This window comes from Ornithorhynchus anatinus, chromosome 5 (assembly GCF_004115215.2).
Source record: "Ornithorhynchus anatinus isolate Pmale09 chromosome 5, mOrnAna1.pri.v4, whole genome shotgun sequence".
NCBI classification, from domain to species: domain Eukaryota; kingdom Metazoa; phylum Chordata; class Mammalia; order Monotremata; family Ornithorhynchidae; genus Ornithorhynchus; species Ornithorhynchus anatinus.
The window spans coordinates 19,541,923-19,560,897 of record NC_041732.1 but is presented as its reverse complement, the minus strand read 5'-3'; the positions used below and the strand labels follow the sequence as shown (position 1 = coordinate 19,560,897).

Below are 18,975 nucleotides of genomic sequence, written 5' to 3'. Positions count from 1 at the left end.
TAAGTGACTTGCCCAAAGTCACACAGCAGACAGGTGGCAGAGCTGGGATTAGATAACTCTGTGGTATTTATTAAGTACTCACTTTGACCCAGTTACAGTCCCACATGGACTTCACATTCTAAGAGGGAGGGAAGATAGGTACTTGGTCTCCATTTTACAGATGAGTAGACTGAGGCATAGATAATGTAAGTGACTTGCCCAAGTTCACACAGCAGGCAAGTGGCAAAACTGGGGTTAGAACCCAAGTTCCCTGACTCCCAGGCCCATGCTCTTTCCCCCAGGTCAGGCTGCTTCTCTATATGAATACTATATACAGCAAAGAGTTAGAGAGAAAGAGAGCAAAGAGTTAGAGAGAAAGAGAGAGAGATACAAGCACTAATCTAAAGTTTCACTGAAGATCAGGAAAATAGTTTCAATACAAATACCTTAAATCTCAATTTGGAGGAACTCTGGGTTTCATAGTATCATTTTCTTTCTAGATGGTAAGCCCAAGTGTGTTCAGGGAGTATCTCTCTTTATTGCTGAGTTGTACTTTCCAAGTGCTTAGTATAGTGCTCTGCATACAGTAGGCGCTCAATAAACACAATTGAATGAATGAATGAATAGCATGTTTCACCAGCCCTTCTGACGGGGCAGCCAACATGCTAGTTTTAGTGAATATAAGCAAGTAAACCACCAACAATGCCAATACTGTGTCAGACCCAACTCAATTTCCTTGTATCTATTGCAGTGCTTAGTACAGTGCCTGGCATATAGTAAGCACTTAATACCACAATTATTATCATTATTATTAGTAGTAGTAATAGAACACTGGTAGCACATTTTTCCACCAAAATAGATCTATAATTAATCAATTATAGTACTTGTTAAGCACTTAATATGTGCAAAGCACTTTACTGATAAGGGGTCACATCTAGTGTAAAGACAGGTATTTAATCCCTATTTTACAGATGAGGAAACTAGACCCAGAGAATTTAAGTGACTTGATGGTGATGATGATGGTATTTGTTAAGTACTTAATAATAATAATAATGTTGGTATTTGTTAAGCACTTACTATGTGCAGAGCACTGTTCCAAGTGCTGGGGTAGATACAGGGTAATCAGATTGTCCCACATGAGGCTCACAGTTTTCATCCCCATTTTACAGATGAGGGAACTGAGGCATAGAGAAGTAAAGTGACTTGCCCACAGTCACACAGCTGACAGGTGGCAAAGCCGGGATTAGAACCCATGAACTCTGACAATCAAGCCCGTGCTCTCGCCTGCCCACTCTGCTTCTCTAACTTATGACTTCTAACGTGTGACTTGCTCAGGGTCAGACAGCAGGCAAGTGGCAAGAGCCAGAAATGGAACCCAGTTCTGAACCCCAAGCCCACGATCTTTCCACTAGGCCACACTCCTTCTCAGTTCCTTTATTTCTTCTTCTTTTTCAAAATAGGAACATTCATGAGCTAATAGTCTAGAAAAGGGAACAAACCGCATGTGGATGAAATGTGCAGAGAACAGCAACCTCGCAGCTGTTAAACATCACTCTAGAAGGACCCTTCATGAGCCCAGAGAGGCTAAAAAATTGGGCACCGCAGTCTAACAAAATACAATTCAGCCTGGGAAAGTTGTGCTGAAGGAGTATAACCTAAAATGTGGCTATTTGTGGACGAGAAAAGCTTCAAAAGCGGTTATGAAGGAAGAGCCCTGGAGGTCATGGTGGATGGGAAATTAGATATGGTTTTACAGTCCATGGAATTGCAGCAAAAAGGGCTAATTTGTTCATGGGGGAACTCTTCCGGGGCCAGACTTGGAAGACAACATCCTTTTTGGCTCCATCGTGGCCTCTGGTGTACTCAGGTGAGGATAAAATTGGAGGCAGTCCAGAGGAGAGTGACCAAAATGATGGAGAGTAGAAAAATTGACTAATGGGGAAAGGTCGGTGGAATAAAATATCTATGTGACTTGGCTACATGAGGTCTAAGGGGGATTCTTGGGAACGGCCAAAAATCTGTGGTGGAAACTGCACAGATGGAGATGATCCTTTATTATTATTATAATATTATAAACATTATTATATTATTAACTTCTTGTATTTTTCTATTCTATTATCACAATGTTATATATTATAGTATTTGTTAAACGCTTACTGTGTGCCAAGTACTGTATCATTCAATCATATTTATTGAGCACTTACTGTGTGCAAAACTCCCTAACAAGCGCTTGATAACCAAGTCAAACATCGTCCCTATTCTACAAGGGGCTCACAGTCTTCGTTGGAAAGACAATAAGATATTTAACCTGGCACAAGGGTCAGAAAACAAGATCTAATTAGAGCATTTAAGAAATTCCAAATCTGAGTTGAAGTCGAAGACCTTAGCCAATATCAGATTGGTCAGGTCAACTGGTGTTTCTCTCCTACACCTGGCCGGTATCCTGTCTCCAACAGTGGCACCAGAACATTTGGAGTTACAATAGTCAGATGAAGCTACATGGCTTAGTGGAATGAGCACGGGCTTGGGTTCTAATTCTGCTATGTGACCTTGGGCAAGCCATTTAACTTAATAATGTTGGTATTTGTTAAGCGCTTACTATGTGCAGAGCACTGTTCTAAGCGCTGGGGTAAACACAGGGGAATCAGGTTGTCCCACGTGGGGCTCACAGTCTTAATCCCCATTTTACAGATGAGGGAACTGAGGCACAGAGAAGTTAAGTGACTTGCCCACAGTCACACAGCTGACAAGTGGCAGAGCTGGGATTCGAACTCATGAGCCCTGACTCCAAAGCCCGTGCTCTTTCCACTGCGCCACGCTGCTATCTCTCCTCTGTGCCTCAGTTACCTCATCTGTAAAATAGGGGATTAAGACTTTGAGCCCCACGTGGGACAACCTTTCATTCATTCATTCAATAGTATTTATTGAGCGCTTACTATGTGCAGAGCACTGTACTAAGCGCTTGGAATGAACAAGTCGGCAACAGATAGAGACAGTCCCTGCCATTTGACGGGCTTACAGTCTAATCGGGGGAGACAGGCAGACAAGAACAATGGCAATAAATAGAGTCAAGGGGAAGTACATCTCATAAAAACAATGGCAACTAAATAGAATCAAGGCAATGTACATTTCATTAACAAAATAAATAGGGTAATGAAAATAAGCAGTTGAGCAGACGAGTACAGTGCTGAGGGCATGGGAAGGGAGAGGGGGAGGAGCAGAGGGAGATGAGGGGAAAAGGTTAAGGGAGATGAGGGGAGGTCAAGCTGCAGAGAGGTGAAGGGGGGGCGGTAGAGGAAGTAGAGGGAGAAGGGGAGCTCAGTCTGGGAAGGCCTCTTGGAGGAGGTGAATTTTAAGTAGGGTTTTGAAGAGGAGAAGAGAATTAGTTTGGCAGAGGTGAGGAGGGAGGGCATTCTAGGACCACGGGAGGGCGTGGCCCAGGGGTCGACGGTGGGATAGGCGAGACCGAGGGACGGTGAGGAGGTGGACCGCAGAGGAGCGGAGCATGCGGGGTGGGCAGGAGAAAGAGAGAAGGGAGGAGAGGTAGGAAGGGGCAAGGTGATGGAGAGCCTTGAAGCCTAGAATGAGGAGGTTTTGTTTGGAGCGGAGGTTGATAGGCAACCACTGGAGGTGTTTATGAAAGGGAGTGACATGCCCAGAGCATTTCTGCAGGAAGATGAGCCTGGCAGCGGAGTGAAGACTAGACTGGAGCGGGGCGAGAGAGGAGGAAGGGAGATCAGAGAGAAGGCTGACACAGTAGTCTAGCCGGGATATAACAAGAGCCTGTAGCAGTAAGGTAGCCATTTGGGTGGAGAGGAAAGGGCGGATCTTGGCAATACTGTAAAGGTGAAACCGGCAGGTCTTGGTAACGGATCGGATGTGTGGGGTGAACGAGAGAGACGAGTCAAAGATAACACCAAGATTGCGGGCCCGAGAGACGGGAAAGATGGTCGTGCCATCCACGGTGATAGGGAAGTCTGGGAGAGGACCGGGCTTGGGAGGGAAGATTAGGAGCTCAGTCTTGCTCATGTTGAGTTTTAGGTGGCGGGCCGACATCCAGGTGGAGACATCCTGGAGGCAGGAGGAGATGCGAACCTGAAGGGATGGGGAGAGGACAGGGGCGGAGATGTAGATCTGCGTGTCATCTGAGTAGAGATGGTAGTCAAAGCCGTGAGAGCGAATGAGTTCACCGAGGGAGTGAATGTAAATGGAGACCAGAAGAGGCCAAGAACTGACCCTTGAGGAACTCCAACAGTTAAAAGATGGGAGGGGGAGGACGCACCTGCGAAGGAGACCGAGAATGACCGGCCAGAGAAATAAAAGGAGAACCAGGAGAGGACGGAGTCCGTGAAGCCAAGGTGAGATAAGGTGTGAAGGAGGAGGGGATGGTCGACAGTGTCAAAGGCAGCAGAGAGGTCAAGGAGGATCAGAATGGAGTAGGAGCCATTGGATTTGTCAAGATTTGGGTTCTAATCCCCTCTCTGCTACTTGTCTGCTTTATGAACTTGGGCAAGTCACTTCCCTTCTCTTGGCCTCAGGTACCTCAACTGTGAAACGGGGATTCAGAGTGTGAGCCTCTTGTGGGACAGGGACGGTGGTCCAACCTAATTAACTTGTATCTACTTCAGCACTGAAAACATTGCTTGCCACTTAGTAAGCTCTTAACAAGTACCATAATTATTATTGTTAACTATTATTACTTCAACATAACAATATGAGAGTTGGTAGACACATTACCTGCCTACAACAAGCTTATGGTCTATAGTCCCCATATTTGTCCCGGAGAAAGGCCACCCTGGTTCTTGAGCTGCAGGCAAGGGGCGTACAACCCAAGAAAACCACATGAAGAGTCACTTACCTGCAGGATGGAAAAGAGGATCTCCATGCCCCGGTCCCCCAGGAAGGCCTCTTGGCCAGACCGGATGTTGGTGATGTGCTTGAGGCAGAGCATGAGACCTCGGCGGATTTGCGTGTAGGTGTTGGAGGAGTCGTTGTCATGCCAGTCCTGGCATAATCTGAGTAGCCCGCCGAGATAGCCTCTGTTGACGGCCCGTCTGCTGTTGGACTCTGAAACCGAGGAGGGAAGACTGAGTCAGATTTAGTCCCCTTCTCTCCTGTAAATCAGTCAATACTATTTATTGAGCTTTTACTGTGTGCAGAGCACCATTCTAATCGCTTGGTAGAGTACAATAGAATAGTGTAAGGGACACATTCCCTGCCCACAAAATTAGCTTAAAGTCTACAGTCTGTAGAAGCAGGATGGCTCAATAGATAGAGCACGGGTCTGGGGGTCCAAAGGACCTGGTTCTATTCCCGACTCTGCCACTTGTCTGTTGTGTGATGTTGGGCAAGTCACTTTATTTCTCTGTGTTTCAGTTACCTCATCTGTAAAAAGGGGATGGAGACTGTGATCCCCGTGTGGGACAGGTACTGTATCCAACTTGATTTGCTTGTTTCCACCCCAACACTTAGTACGGCACCTGGCACATAGTAAGTGCTTAACAAATACAATTATTATTATTATTATTACAGTCTCCCGACCAAAGCTGCTGGAGATGTTGGCTGGCAGGATGATCAGAAAAAAGAAGAGGCCCCGCCCACACATCAGGGTCTGGACAGCAGAGCAGAGCAGAACAGGTTGCCTGTCCCCAAAATCTCAGTTTAGGACCCCATCTCAGACCTCAGAGCACAGGGCTTGACTGGCTATACTGAGTTGGCTAATTCATACACAAACTGACAGCCATATTTTTGATATGGCAGTGCTATGTTAGAAGTCTTGTGGTATGCCATGGGGTTTTTTTAAGGTATTTGCTAAGCCTTACTATGTGCCAGCCACTGTTCTAAATGCTGGGGTAGATATAGAGTCCATGTGTCCGACTTGGGGCTCACACTCTTAATGCCCATTTTACAAATGTGGTAACTGAGGCACAGAAAAATGAAGTGACTTGCCCCAGGTTACAAAGCAGACAAGTGGCAGAGGCAAGACGAGAAACCAAGTCCTTCTGACTTCTAGGCCTGTGCGTTTTCCGCTAGGCAAAACTGCTTCTCAGCCACCGGAGTTGAAGAAGTTTCAGAAGACCAGGAAAGTTGATGAGTGATTGCAAATGCAAGGATACCAAGAGATTGAACGTTGGTTGTTGTTTTTTTAATTTGCTTGTTAAAAAATATCAATCAGTGGTATTTAGTGAACATCTATTATGGACAGAGCATTCATTCATTCATTCATTCATTCAATCGTACTTATTGAGCACTTACTGTGTGCAGAGCACTGTACTAAGCACTTACAGGTCTAAGTCTCAGGAGAATAGGCCAGTTCCCTTATCCTCAAATTGGGGGTTCAAGCCTGTGCTCCCTCTTACTTAGGACATGGGACCCACTTATCTCACACCTACTTACTACTTTCAACACCCAGAAGTTTAATTTAATGAATAAGGTTAAGTGTGGGAGGTGGAACCAGCAGTACTAATAATATATATTAAGCACTGTACTAAACACTGAGAAAGAAGACACGGGTAGAAATTAGACATGCTCCCTGACCCTCAAGGGGCTTACAATCAAACTATAGAAGAAGCAGTATGATCTGGGCGATAGAGCATGGGACTGGGAGTCAGAAAGGCCTGGGTTCTAATCCTGACTCTGCCATATGACTGCTGTGTGCTTTGTATAGTGCCGAGTACAGGGCTTTGCACATAATAAGCAATTAAAAATACCATGATTGTGATTACTATTATCATTGTTCTTTCTATTATCAAGTTCTTTGTGGGCAGGGGATGTGTCTGTTTTCATTGTTATATTGTAGTCTACCAAGTGCTTAATAAAGTGCTTTCTACTTGGTAAATGCTCAATTAATACGATTGAATGAAAACATGCTGTGTGCCCCTAGATACTGGAAGAGAAAAAGAAACAGAGATCTTTCTCTGAATTTAAGCCTCTGCTCAGTTCACCGATTGACTACCATTCCCAATGGATTCTGGAAAATGCAGCTGTGTGGCTTCTAGGAAATTTTATTCTTAGGTTTCCAATGCTGCCAAAATAAGTTTCCTCCTGTTTCTCGATCTCTTCACCTCAGTTCTGCCTCAGGTAGAACAAGTCAGGAACTCCTGAGATCCAGTTAGAGGGTGTCTGGAAGTAAAAGGGATTCCTTGAGCTGGTCAGAGCCCTACCCACCCCAGTCAATAGGGGAATCAGCCCCCAAAGATTGGATTGGCATCCCAATAGCCCAGTAATGTCTTGGGTTTGTCCCTCTTTCTTATTCATTCATTCATTCATTCGTATTTATTGAGCCTTTACTGTGCAGAGCACTGTCCTAAGCACTTGGAAAGTGCAATTCGGTAACAGATAGAGACAATCTTATGGTTGTTCTTCAGTGGAGGTGATGCCCCTCCTTCCTCCCCATAAGGATAACCTCAAGCACTGACTTTTTCCTTCGAGAACAGGACCAGATACACACACGTACCCCCCAAAACAAATAAGCTTGATTTGGGCTTCCATGGCAACAAGCTGCATCGATTTACAAATTTCCTGCACTTTTCATGTGCTACAGCTCTGGGAAGGTTAGAGAAAACACATCCAAGTCTTCTTGATGCACACAGTGTGCACGCACACACATATACACACACACACACACTTACACACCCACAAGCACATACATATGTCCCAAGTCTTGCTCTCAGCAAGAACAGACTCCAGCCGCGGTGATTTATTGAAATTCCCCTTGGAATCGGAAAAAGTTAGAATCACACACCAGAACTATGAGTGCAAAGCTAAGGGAATAATGCCTTGACACATTTGGTAAATGACAATCCAAACTCGAGATGAAGGGGGAGAGATTTTCCTGCCACCCCTCTGCACAAAGAAAGCCCTGATGGAAAAGGGGTCCTGATTTTTTACTGAATTCTTCCTAGAGCCTTTAGTTATTATGCTAAGAACTCAGAGTTTCAGATAATGAAGATTTATATTAGATACATTGATTAAAATGAGACTTACAGTAGGTACTTTACTCAATCTAATGCATAGAACACATAAGCCAGATATGCAAGTTTAGCACCACTATGTATTTTGACCAGTGAAATACGTGGCAAATTGGACTGCGGTTCATCGGTGAAGAGTTCACTGTGTACAACAGTATCATTATCAGTGGTATTTATTCGGCACTTCTTGTGTCCAGAGCACTGTACTAAGTGCTTGGGAGAGTACAACACAACAGAAGTGGTAGGCTCGTTCCCGACCCACAGTGACTGTAAAAGAATATGAGTGCTTTGCACACAGTAAGCGCTCAATAAATATGATTGAATGAAGGACATGTAACTATGCCATTCTTTGAAATCACAGTCATGCTGGTGCTGTGAGGTTCTATTAATTTGTGAGGGTGTGGCAGAAAAGACCTATGCAGTCTATGGAAGGTGGCAAGTTAAAAGGGTCTTTTATCCTCTGATGTGATTTTCACTTGATGTGTGAGAGTACCTTTTTTTGTGATGGGGGGGAATGGTATTTGTTAAGCTCTTATGCTATGTACCTGGCACTGTACTTAAACACTGAGGTAGAAAGAAGTTAATCAGGTTGGACACTGTACCTTTAGACCGTAAGCTCTTTGTGGGCAGGGATCGCGTCTACCAACTCAATCGTACTATGCTTTCTCAGTCACTCTGCACATAGTAAGCACTCAATAAATACCACTGATCGATACCAAATGGGTGAGGGTGTAGTGATTCCTGCTGCTGTTGAGGTCTCAGGGATACAATTCTGGGACCATAGTCTGCATTTATTATAATAGTAATAATAACAATAATGGTGATGATGGTATTTAGAGAAGCAGCGTGGCTCAGTGGAAAGAGCACGGGCTTTGGAGTCAGAGGTCATGGGTTCGAATCCCAGCTCGGCCACTTGTCAGCTGTGTGACTTTGGGCAAGTCACTTAACTTCTCGGTGCCTCAGTTCCCTCATCTGTAAAATGGGGATTAAGACTGTGAGCCCTGTGAGCCCCACGTGGGACAACCTGATTCCCCTGTGTCTACCCCAGTGCTTAGAACAGTGCTCGGCACAAAGTAAGCGCTTAACAAATACCAACATTATTATTATTATTATTATTTTAGCACTTACTTTGTGCCAGGCATTGTACGAAGTGCTGCGGTGGTTATGAGCAAATCGAGGTGAACACAGTTCTTGTCCCATGTGGGGCTTACAATCTCAATCCCCATTTCACAAAAGAGAAGTGAAGTGATATGCTCATGGTCCCCCAGCAGACAATTTTGGATTTGAACCCATGACTTTTTGACTCCCAGGCCCTTGCTCTAACCATTACACTAAACACAACTAGCCATCGTTCAATATATGCGCCTGAGCTCACAGTGGACAAGAATGTGTCTGTTCGTTGCTATATTGTCCTCTTCTAAGTGTTTAGTACAGTGCTTTGCACACAGTAAGTGCTCAATAAATGTGATTGACCAACTGCCTGGGCAGGGGAGAGAGCTTAGGATATCAAGGGGCATAACAGCTGGGCACTTCAGGAAACTTATATTCTCAGATCTTGTAGGCTCCAATTCAACTGTCCTTCAGGAAGTCTGCCGCTGTCAGAAAGTTTCGAGATGTGATTTAGATTTATGAGACGCAAGAGGAGGAAGGAAAAGGAATGGTGAAAGACGGGAGCTCGCTATAGATTGTAAGCTCATGGTGGGCAGGCAACATTTCTCAGTTATCCCATTTTCTCCGTTATCCATTCTCACCTTTGCATCTATTAGATCAGTGTCTGTCTCCTTCCCTAGACAGTAAGCTCATTCTGGCAGGGAATGTCTGTTAACTCCATTGTATTGCACTCTCCCAAGTGTTTAGTACAATGCTCTGCACAAAGTAAATGCTCACTAAATACCATTGATTGATTGATTGATTGAAGGGAGTAGAGTATGTAGAGTTCTGAGAATGAGGAGGCTAAGAACTGCTTCAGGGAAGCTCTCAGAACCTTCTTCCCATAGGAGACCCCTCATGTCCTTCCAAGGGTGACCCAGACAGCCCTTAGGACCTGGGTTCTAATTCCTGCTCTTCCACTTGGATTCTGCGTGACCTTGGTCAAGTCACCTCACTTCTCTGGGCCCCAGTTACCTCATCTGTAAAAATGGGGAGCCTCACATGGGACATGGATTGTGACCAGCCTGATTATCTTACCTCTATCCCATCGCTTAGTACAGTGACTCTCATATGGTAAGCACTTAACAAATACCATTAAAAACCAACAACAAAGATACATTACCTAGCTTCCTCATAGATTGCTGCAAATGCTGCTGCTTCTGCTGCTGCTATTTGGTTGTATCGTACTTTCCTAAGCACTTAGGAAAGTGCCCTGCACATAACAACTACTCAGTACTATGGATCGATTGGGGCCGATCCCACCAGGCATGTAAGGAAGGATCCACTCTCTGATCTCCAATCTGCAGGGGCCCATTTTCTTCAGTAGATAGGACTTTTCTCTCTGGCCTGGAAGGTGCAGTAGTGCAGCAGTAAAGACAAACGTTTTCACTCTCTCTCTCAGCAGAGGGCTTTTCTCCTCCTAAGGTAAACAGGGCTTTTTGGGTTTGTTTGTCTAATTCTAACTTGTCAAGCTCTACTAATCCTCCATGTGGTTTCTGACCCATTTATGCTGAGCTTCACTGAGCCGTTAGCCCCAGACTTATAGAGACGAGTTTCACTCCACCAGTGACGTTATATTTGGGGAAGATTTAACTCCCTTCCATTACATCTTTTCAGTGAATTGTTTTTTTCTCCCAATATAAACATTTCCCTCCTTGATAGTCCCCAGCTTAGGAGAAGCTCAACTCTTAGCTACTCAAATATGGTTTTCTCCCTGAAAAAGTCAAGTGTTTGTAGAATAATAGAGACTTTGCTTAGATAGGATTAGAAGGAAAAGTTACCCTTTTCAATAAAGCACAGTCAATGATGCTATATCAGAAGCCGGAAGGAGCTCTGAGCATCTTTGAGTGTCTTAGACCAGGAGAGGTTTTTTTTTTTCTCCGAATGACCTTTATCCGCTTAGGGTTTGTTTGTTTTGGGCTGAAAAACTTTAATTGCCAGGAGTGAAAATCCCTTTATCAAATCCCAATGATTTTATTCATGATTTCCTGCTAATCCCCAAACATCTGTCATGTTTACTAACCTCAACAATTGCTAAAACCTTTCCTTCTCCACCTTTAAGTTAGTCAATCTTTTTTCTGCAAATGGCTTGGGGAGTTTAGCAAAAGTCAATAGGTCTATAAAACTTGAAGAAAGGCGATTCATTGGGAAAACCAGGAGAAGCACTGGCTTAAGAATAAAGTCAGCAGCTCCCTGAGCCTGACAACTGAACTGGTGAGCAGAATCGGTTTCCCGGATACTACCTCCTGCCAGAAGGCTGGGGAGGGAGACCAGCTGTCTGTCTTTTGGCTACTGTGGCAAGAACTCTGTGGAGCCAGAGGCCACAGTGGCAGAAGCCAGAGGAAGAAATCTGTGAAAGGCAAATATTGGCCAAAGGAGTGTGGATATTTCTCACCCCCGCTGGTGTCTGTCGGACTTCATGTTGGGCAGCAAAAGGGAAAACTCTGGCAAAATAATGTTCACGTCTACCACGTAATAATGATAATAATTAAGGTCTTTGTTAAGCACTTACTATGTGCCAGACACTGTACTAAGTGCTGGGGTGGATACTAGCCAATTGGGTGGGACACAGTCCCTGTCCCATCTGGGACTCAGAATCTTAATGACCATTGTACAGATGAGTTAACTGATGAGGCACAGAGAAGTAAAGTAACCTGACCAAGGTCGGAGATCAGACAAGTAGCAGACACAGGATTAGAACCCAGATCTTTCTGATTCCCAGGCTTGCGTTCTTTCCACTAGGTCACACTGCTCCTCTTTCACCTGCTGCTTCTTCATCCAGGGGATAAAGCACTGTTCTAGGAGAAATGGGTTCTGCTTGTCACTGGTTCACAGGAGCAGAGGCCAGAAACGCATGCTATATTGTGCAGTGCTCTTTCCTGCCTTCTCACTCGTTGCCCTCTGTGCTCCAGAGAAAAGATGACCGGCAGGGATGTCACAGTGTGAGCGGCCTTATACAAGCCATGATGCTAGAAGCAATTCCTCATTTCAAGACATAGACTCATCAGCTCTACCTGATGGGAGACTCCATCATCCCTGCTCCAACTACTTACGCTCTGCTCTGCGCCCAGTGCTATCTGCTAGTGTGGATAGATTCCATGGCATCCCAGAGGAATCGGAAGTTGGTCTAGCAACAGGTGTACTTGTCTTTTCCTTATGGTGGGTGGACATAGACCAAACAAGTTAAATGATTATGCAATCCATGTTTGCTCTCCCACTCTTTCAATATCGGGGTGGGGGATATTGGCTCTCCCACTCTTTCAGTATCGGAGTCTTGAGATAGTAACAGAGTTATCTTGGATATCACAGACCCATGACCACGTGAGCAGTGTGGTCTAGTGGATATAGCATGTTTCTGGGAGTTAGAAGGAGCTGGGTTCTAATCCTAGCTCCACCTTTTACCTGCAGGGTGACTTTGGGCAAGTCTTTTAACTTCTCTGTGCCTCATGTACCTCATCTCTAAAATGGGGATTAAGATGGTGAATCCTATGTCAGACAGGCACTGTGTCCAACCTGATTAGCTTGTACCTACTCCATTGCTTAGTACAGTGACTGGCATATAGTAAGTGCTTAACAAACACCAGAGAAAAAAAGCCTTGGAATTTGAAGATAAAACCTTGGAATTTGAAGATATGTAGGGGAAAAGTGGTTAATTATTTCAGGACTGGTCTCATTTAGTTCAACTTGCCGAAGCCTACCAGGCCCCTCCTCTGTTGCCATGCTTTCCAGAAATTTCCTGTGTGGGCCAAGGGACTTGAAGCCTGGAAGAGGGATGTTATAGTTTAGTACATTCAGGACTGGTACCCAGTGCTAATAATAATAATAATAATAATAATTGTGGTATTTATTGAGTGCTTACTATGGGCACTGTATTAAGCACTGAGGTAGTTACAAACAAATCAGGTTGGACCCAGTTCCTGTCTCATGTGGAGCTCACAGTTTCAATCATCATTTTACAAATGAGGTCACCGAGACCCAGAGAAGTTAAGTGACTTGCTCAAGGTCACAGAGTACACATGGAGGAGCTGGGATTAGGACCTTCTGAGTCCTAGGTCTGTGCTCTACCCACCTCACCATGCTGCTGTAGTCTCACATTACAACTTGAGTGTGAGACATCTGCCTTAGAAAAGGGTTCCAGGCTTCTCTTCATTATCCCTTACACCCAAACAATTTCCCATCACAGGGCCAGATTGAATCACAGCCTTTTGAGACTGTAGCCCTAGGGCCAGGGTTAGGAGGACCCCCTGGCTATCCCATGGAAAAGTGCAATTTGAGCCCTATAGCTTTAAAGAGCAACTGTGTGTCTCCTGACCCTACTGATGTGGCCACTGCTTGAGACTTCCGGAGATGGCACCCAAAATGGAATTTGCCAAAATTACTGCCACACAGGTCCAGAGAACAGAGGGGAGAGGGTGGCCCTGACATTTATCTGCAGTCTCTGGTGCTCAGCCTCTCTCCCCTTCTCCTTCTGAGGCTGTACCAGCATGGTGGACATTTTAAGATTCACCACTCTGTAAAGGAAGAGAGTGGCTGACAGAGGAACAGTGTTTGAGGAAGTTGGATCACATAGGCCTGCCCAGTTGGAGCTCAGTTCTGTTCGCCAGGAGTTGAACTAAGCTGGCCCTGGCTCTGCCACTGATCCCAACACTTACCCATATCCTCCCAGCTGAGTAAAGCTCCAGAGATAAGGCGGTCAGTGCCAGGCAAGGCTGTCTGTCCAAGGAGAGGTTGCCCGCATGGTTGGCTAGAAACAGGGACTCTGCCCACTTAAGTGGCTCAGTCCCAGTTTTAGTGTCTCAAACACAGCAGATAAGGCATGACTGGGAATCTGCTGGGCCTCCCCTTCCCACTCTGTGGTCCCAGCAAAATCTGATGGATGGGAGAGGTCCTGGATAGTCAGAGAATGGGGCAGATATGGTAGTCTGTTTTTGCAAGAGGGATTAGCCCAGACTCCTTTTCTCACTTGCATGCACACTCATTCTACTCCTATTTCTGCTGCCAGGACTGGAGAGTCATTTATTCATGATGGTGATGATGATGATGGTGATATTTGCTAAGCACCTACTATGTGCTGAGCACTGGGAGAAGCACTCGCACAGGTACAAGATGACCAGAATGGACACAGTTCTGGAACTGCTTGCGATTCAGAGTCTGAGGGGGAGAAAAGGTATTTTGCCCCATTCTACAGATGAGGAAACCGAGGGGCAGTGAAGTTAAATGTTTTGCCAAGGATCTGACAGCAGACAGAGCTGGGAATAAAATTCAGTTGTCTTGTCTTCCAACACTATGGTCTTCCCATTAAGCCAGCAGGAAGGTGGGGGTCTGAGCTCCAGTTTTGGGGAAAATGCTAAATCCACTGGGTACTACTGGCTCCAAGCTTTGCCCTTTTCCTTCAGCACTGTTCCTTCCTGACAAACCTCCAGTGAGCTGATATGGGGTGGGGTGGCACTCTCTGGGGAGTGGAAAGTGGTTCTGCAAGGTGGACCAGCCCTGGGTTCTGGAGGAAGTTGATTCAGCCCTGCTTCTCCATTAGAATGTCAGCTCCTTGAAGACAGGGGCTACATCTTTTGCCTTTTTTTCTTTTTTGGTTGTTTTCTAAGTGCTTACTTAAGAGCTCTGCACACAGAAGGTGTTGAATAAATACTTTGGTTCCAATAAAGACAATTTATTTGTCAAAATATTCCTACCCCATGCAGATATGGCTAACATCAGGCTTGACCGCTGTCCTGAAATAAAAGGCATCTCACATTCAACAATGGCCCCATCATCCCGGAATAGGAAGAACAGCCGACATACATGCATAAGTATAATGAATGTCAATGCCAAATGCAATAGAAATTTCCCTCCATTATCATTAGAGGAAATAAGAGTAATGTCCCTGACTTACAGTGGATTTGTCTCCATTTCGGGGTTGTTCCATTCAAGCTTATAAGCCCAGGCCCACAGAATCTAGCCAAAAAAAATTAAGCCAGTGGTAAAAGAAATCAGACAAAATTGCATTGTTTTTTCCCAAGCACCTACAATAGTGCTTGGAACACAGTAGGCTCTCAACGTAAGCTCCCTCTAGACTATAAGCTCACTGTGGATGGGGAATGTGACTACCAAGTTTGTTATATTGTACTCTCCCACTCTTTAAGAACCATTCTCTGCACACAGTAAGTGCTCAGTAAATACGATTGATTGATTGATTAATAAATACCACCGATTGGTTGATTGATAGCAAACAAGGAGGAATTCTTAAAGGTGCCTTAGAGGTAGGGCTCTACTTCCTCGTTCTGAATCAGGCAAGATATAGTTAAGTGATGAAGGAGGCAGGGAAAACAGAACAGAGAGGTAAAATAATTTTTTAGGCTGGTTTATCTGCCTTCTTCTTTACCCTCCCTGAAATTTAGAGGAAATTTTGTGATACCCATTGGACCGGAGAGGACATGATACTGAAATGATAATAATAATAATATTTGTTTAATGAGATTGGACACAGTCCCTGTCCTACAAGAGTTGCCCAATCAAAGTGAGAGGAAGCACGGGTATTGAATCATTTTACAGATGAGGAAGCTGAGGCTCAGAGAAGTTAAATGACTTGCCCACTGTCACACAGGAAATAAGTAGATGAGCTGGAATTAGAACCCAAAACCCCTGATGCTTTCCACAAGGCCACACTGCTTCTCAGAGCCTTGAGTCCTTGGTATGTGTTCACAGTTCTCTGCTCCCATGTTGGATTTCCTCTGTCAGATCATCAGGGGAAGAGTCTCAAGGACACAAGCCAATATTTGCAAAAGGAAAGAAAGAAGGAAGGGAAACAGAGGCACTCCCACCTACCTCTGTCAGTTGATCAGTCTAAATATTGCACCTGTCTGCAAAGTGCCTTCTTTTGGCCCCAGTCCAGATGGTAAACAAGGACAGCACATAAACAAATCTGTACAGTGTTTGGTAGTACAACAGAGAAATTGGCTCAACATGAATTATATTTGCATAACAAGAGGAGGGGGCCATTTGGCTTATGCTTTATTAACCCCTCAACTCCTGACTTTCGGGATGTCAACTGCAGTAGCACAACCCAGTAGAACCTGTTTATCATTCATTCATTCAGTCAGTCGTATTTATTGAGCTCTTACTCTGGGCAGAACACTGTACTGTGTGCTTGGGAAGTATAATTCAGCATCAAATGGACACAATCCCTGCCAACAACGGACTCACAGTCTAGAAGGGGGGATACAGACATCAAAACAAGTAAACAGGCATCGGTAGTATCATTGTAAATAAATAGAATTATAGATATATATATATACACATCACTAATAAAAATGAATATAATTATAAATATTTACATATATACATAAGTGCTGTGGGGCAGGGAGGGAGGTAGAGCAAAGGGAGCCAGTTAGGGTGATGGGGAGGGGAGGGGGAGAAGAGGAAAAGGGGTCCTTAGTCTGGGAAGGCCTCATGGAGGAGGTGAGCTATCAGTAGGGACAGGACACCTACACCACACCAGACAGATGACAGCTGCCTTTTTATTTCAAAATCTCAGGGAATAAAAATCCATATTCCAGTCCCCTGGTAAAGAACTCTATCCTGGTGTATTTTAACCTTTGCAGCCAGACATGCTTCTCTGTGTCTAATCTAAATCTTTCCTGCTAAAATTGAAATCCCTCATCTCTTCATCTATCCTTAGTGGAAATGAAGAAAGACTTTCCAGATAAAATTGCTTCCTAAACAAAAAGACTATGAAATTTTCCTTTAGCCTCTCTTCTTCAAGCTAAATAATCCCAATTACTGTAATCTCTCTCCCCCACGCAGTTATGTAATAATAATAATAATTGTGGTATTTGTTAAGTGCTGGGGTAGATATACGCCAAGCACTGTACTAAGCGCTGAGGTAGCTTCAAGGTAATGGGGTTGGACACAGTCCCGTATCATTTAAGGCTCCCAGTCTCAATCCCCATTTTACAGATGAGGCACCTGAGGCACAGAGAAGTTAAATGACTTGCCCAAAGTCATATAGCAGACAAGTGGTGGAGCTGAGAATAGATCCCAGGTCCTGATTCCCAGGCCCATACTCTATCTACTAGGCCATGATATCCATAATTCATTTATATTAATTTCCACCTCCCCTCTATACTGTAAATCCTTGTGGACAGGAAACATGTCTACTAATTCTTATATTGAACTCTCCCAAGCAGAGAGTGAGGACTCAATATAAATATGATTGATTGATTGTTTATTGACTCAATCAATAAATACATTGAATAAGAGTGTAGTCTAGTGGAAAGAGCCCAGGCCTGGAAGTCAGAGGACCTGGATTCTAATTCCAGCTCTGTCAAGTGTCTTCTGTGTGACCTTGGGCAAGTCATTTCACTTATCTGTGCCTCAGATGTCTCATCTGTAAAATGGGGATTAAGACTTGTGAGCCCTGTGTATGACAGGGACTGTGTGCAACCCACTTATCCTCTCCATCACTTAGTACAATGATTTCAAGTATTAAGTGCTTAACTCCATAAAAAAACAATTAATGGTATTCATTGAGTGCATGCAAAACACTGAAATAAGTGCTTGGAAAAGTTCAATACGGAGAGATGGACAGTCGTCCTTTTTTCCTAAACCTCAGGAAATAAGAATCCATATCTATCTACCAATCTCAGGGGTGGTCCAACTGACCCTGGCCCTCATGAAGTTTACAATCTAGTTGGGGAGACAGACATTAAAATATACTATAGGTGGGGGAAGAAATGGGCTCTTCAATTAACCTCCTCTTCCACATCTTACTCAAAATGAAGAGCCTTACTCTAGGCAAAAGTTTCATGAGAGCCTATTTTCAGTCCTATATATGGTGGGAAATCTTACTGAAAAAGAGTGTTTTGTAAATACTGATGTTGATGAGAATACGATAGTGCTACTCACTGAGCTTCCAGGAATTGTTAAACTCTAACTCAAGCAACCAAAAGAGATAGTCAATAATAATTAATAAAACTAACTGTGGTATTCGTTAAGCCCTTACTATGTACCAGACACTGTACTGAGTTCTGGGGTAGATACAAGATAATCAGGTCAGACACAATCCATTTGCCCCTCTGGAACCTTGGATAGTATCAAGGAATGGTCTTTATTTAGTGTCTACTAAGTACTTGGCAGAGCAAAACTGTCAAGGCATATGCCCTCTGCTCTCAAGGAGTTTCCAATTTAATCAGAGAGTAGTCAGATAGAGAAAAAGATTCTGCAGATAATGGAAATAGAAAGGCGATAAGGTTAAAGCAGTAAGCAGTATGGATATATCATGAAAAGTCTGAACAAATAATTATACCGATAAATAAGTAAATAAAATATATTATATGAGATGATAGAGATATGCAAAAGGTTGCTAAGACAGATACAAATTACAAAAGTTCTAAGGGTGGTGCCACCAGGACTGTAGTAGTTAACTGTGAAAAAGGTTATTCTTTTCAGTGATTTTGTCTGCTATCGAACGTAACTAGACAATTAGGGCTTCCTTTCAAATGTACTCCCAAATCTGTTGTACAAACTACACAGTTACAACTTCATTTCAAAATAAATAATGCTCATTCCAATGCTCAGTGTCTTATACAGAGATAGCCAGTCTGTTACAGAGTTTAGAGTTAAATGGAGACCAGACAAATGAAGGTTTTGTTCTTCCGTGAATAAGATGGGTGTTTTCTCTGTAGTGGTCAATTAAACAGGTAGCTGGATGCTCCCAGATTCCAGAGGCTTAGCCAGATTTGGGTCTGGCAAAAGTGTCCGAACATGGACACAGCTGTGGCTTGAAGGCATTTACATTGTTGACCTTTGGCAGTTTGACGGAGCTAAACTTAGCTCTCCTTCAAACTACAGGATAGTCAATTTAAGTGCCATTTACTCAGCTCCT

At 44.1% G+C, this 18,975-nt stretch overlaps 1 protein-coding gene across 1 annotated transcript in view; it reads right to left on the bottom strand.

Annotated features, from left to right (window-relative positions):
* The window catches only part of AGBL1 (AGBL carboxypeptidase 1), a 631,789-nt gene that overhangs the window by 526,661 nt on the left and 86,153 nt on the right, over positions 1–18,975 (bottom strand). The window contains exon 7 of the mRNA XM_039912196.1: positions 4,838–5,046. Within this exon, the coding sequence (XP_039768130.1) occupies positions 4,838–5,046 (209 nt within the window). The remainder of the gene's footprint in view (positions 1–4,837; positions 5,047–18,975) is intronic.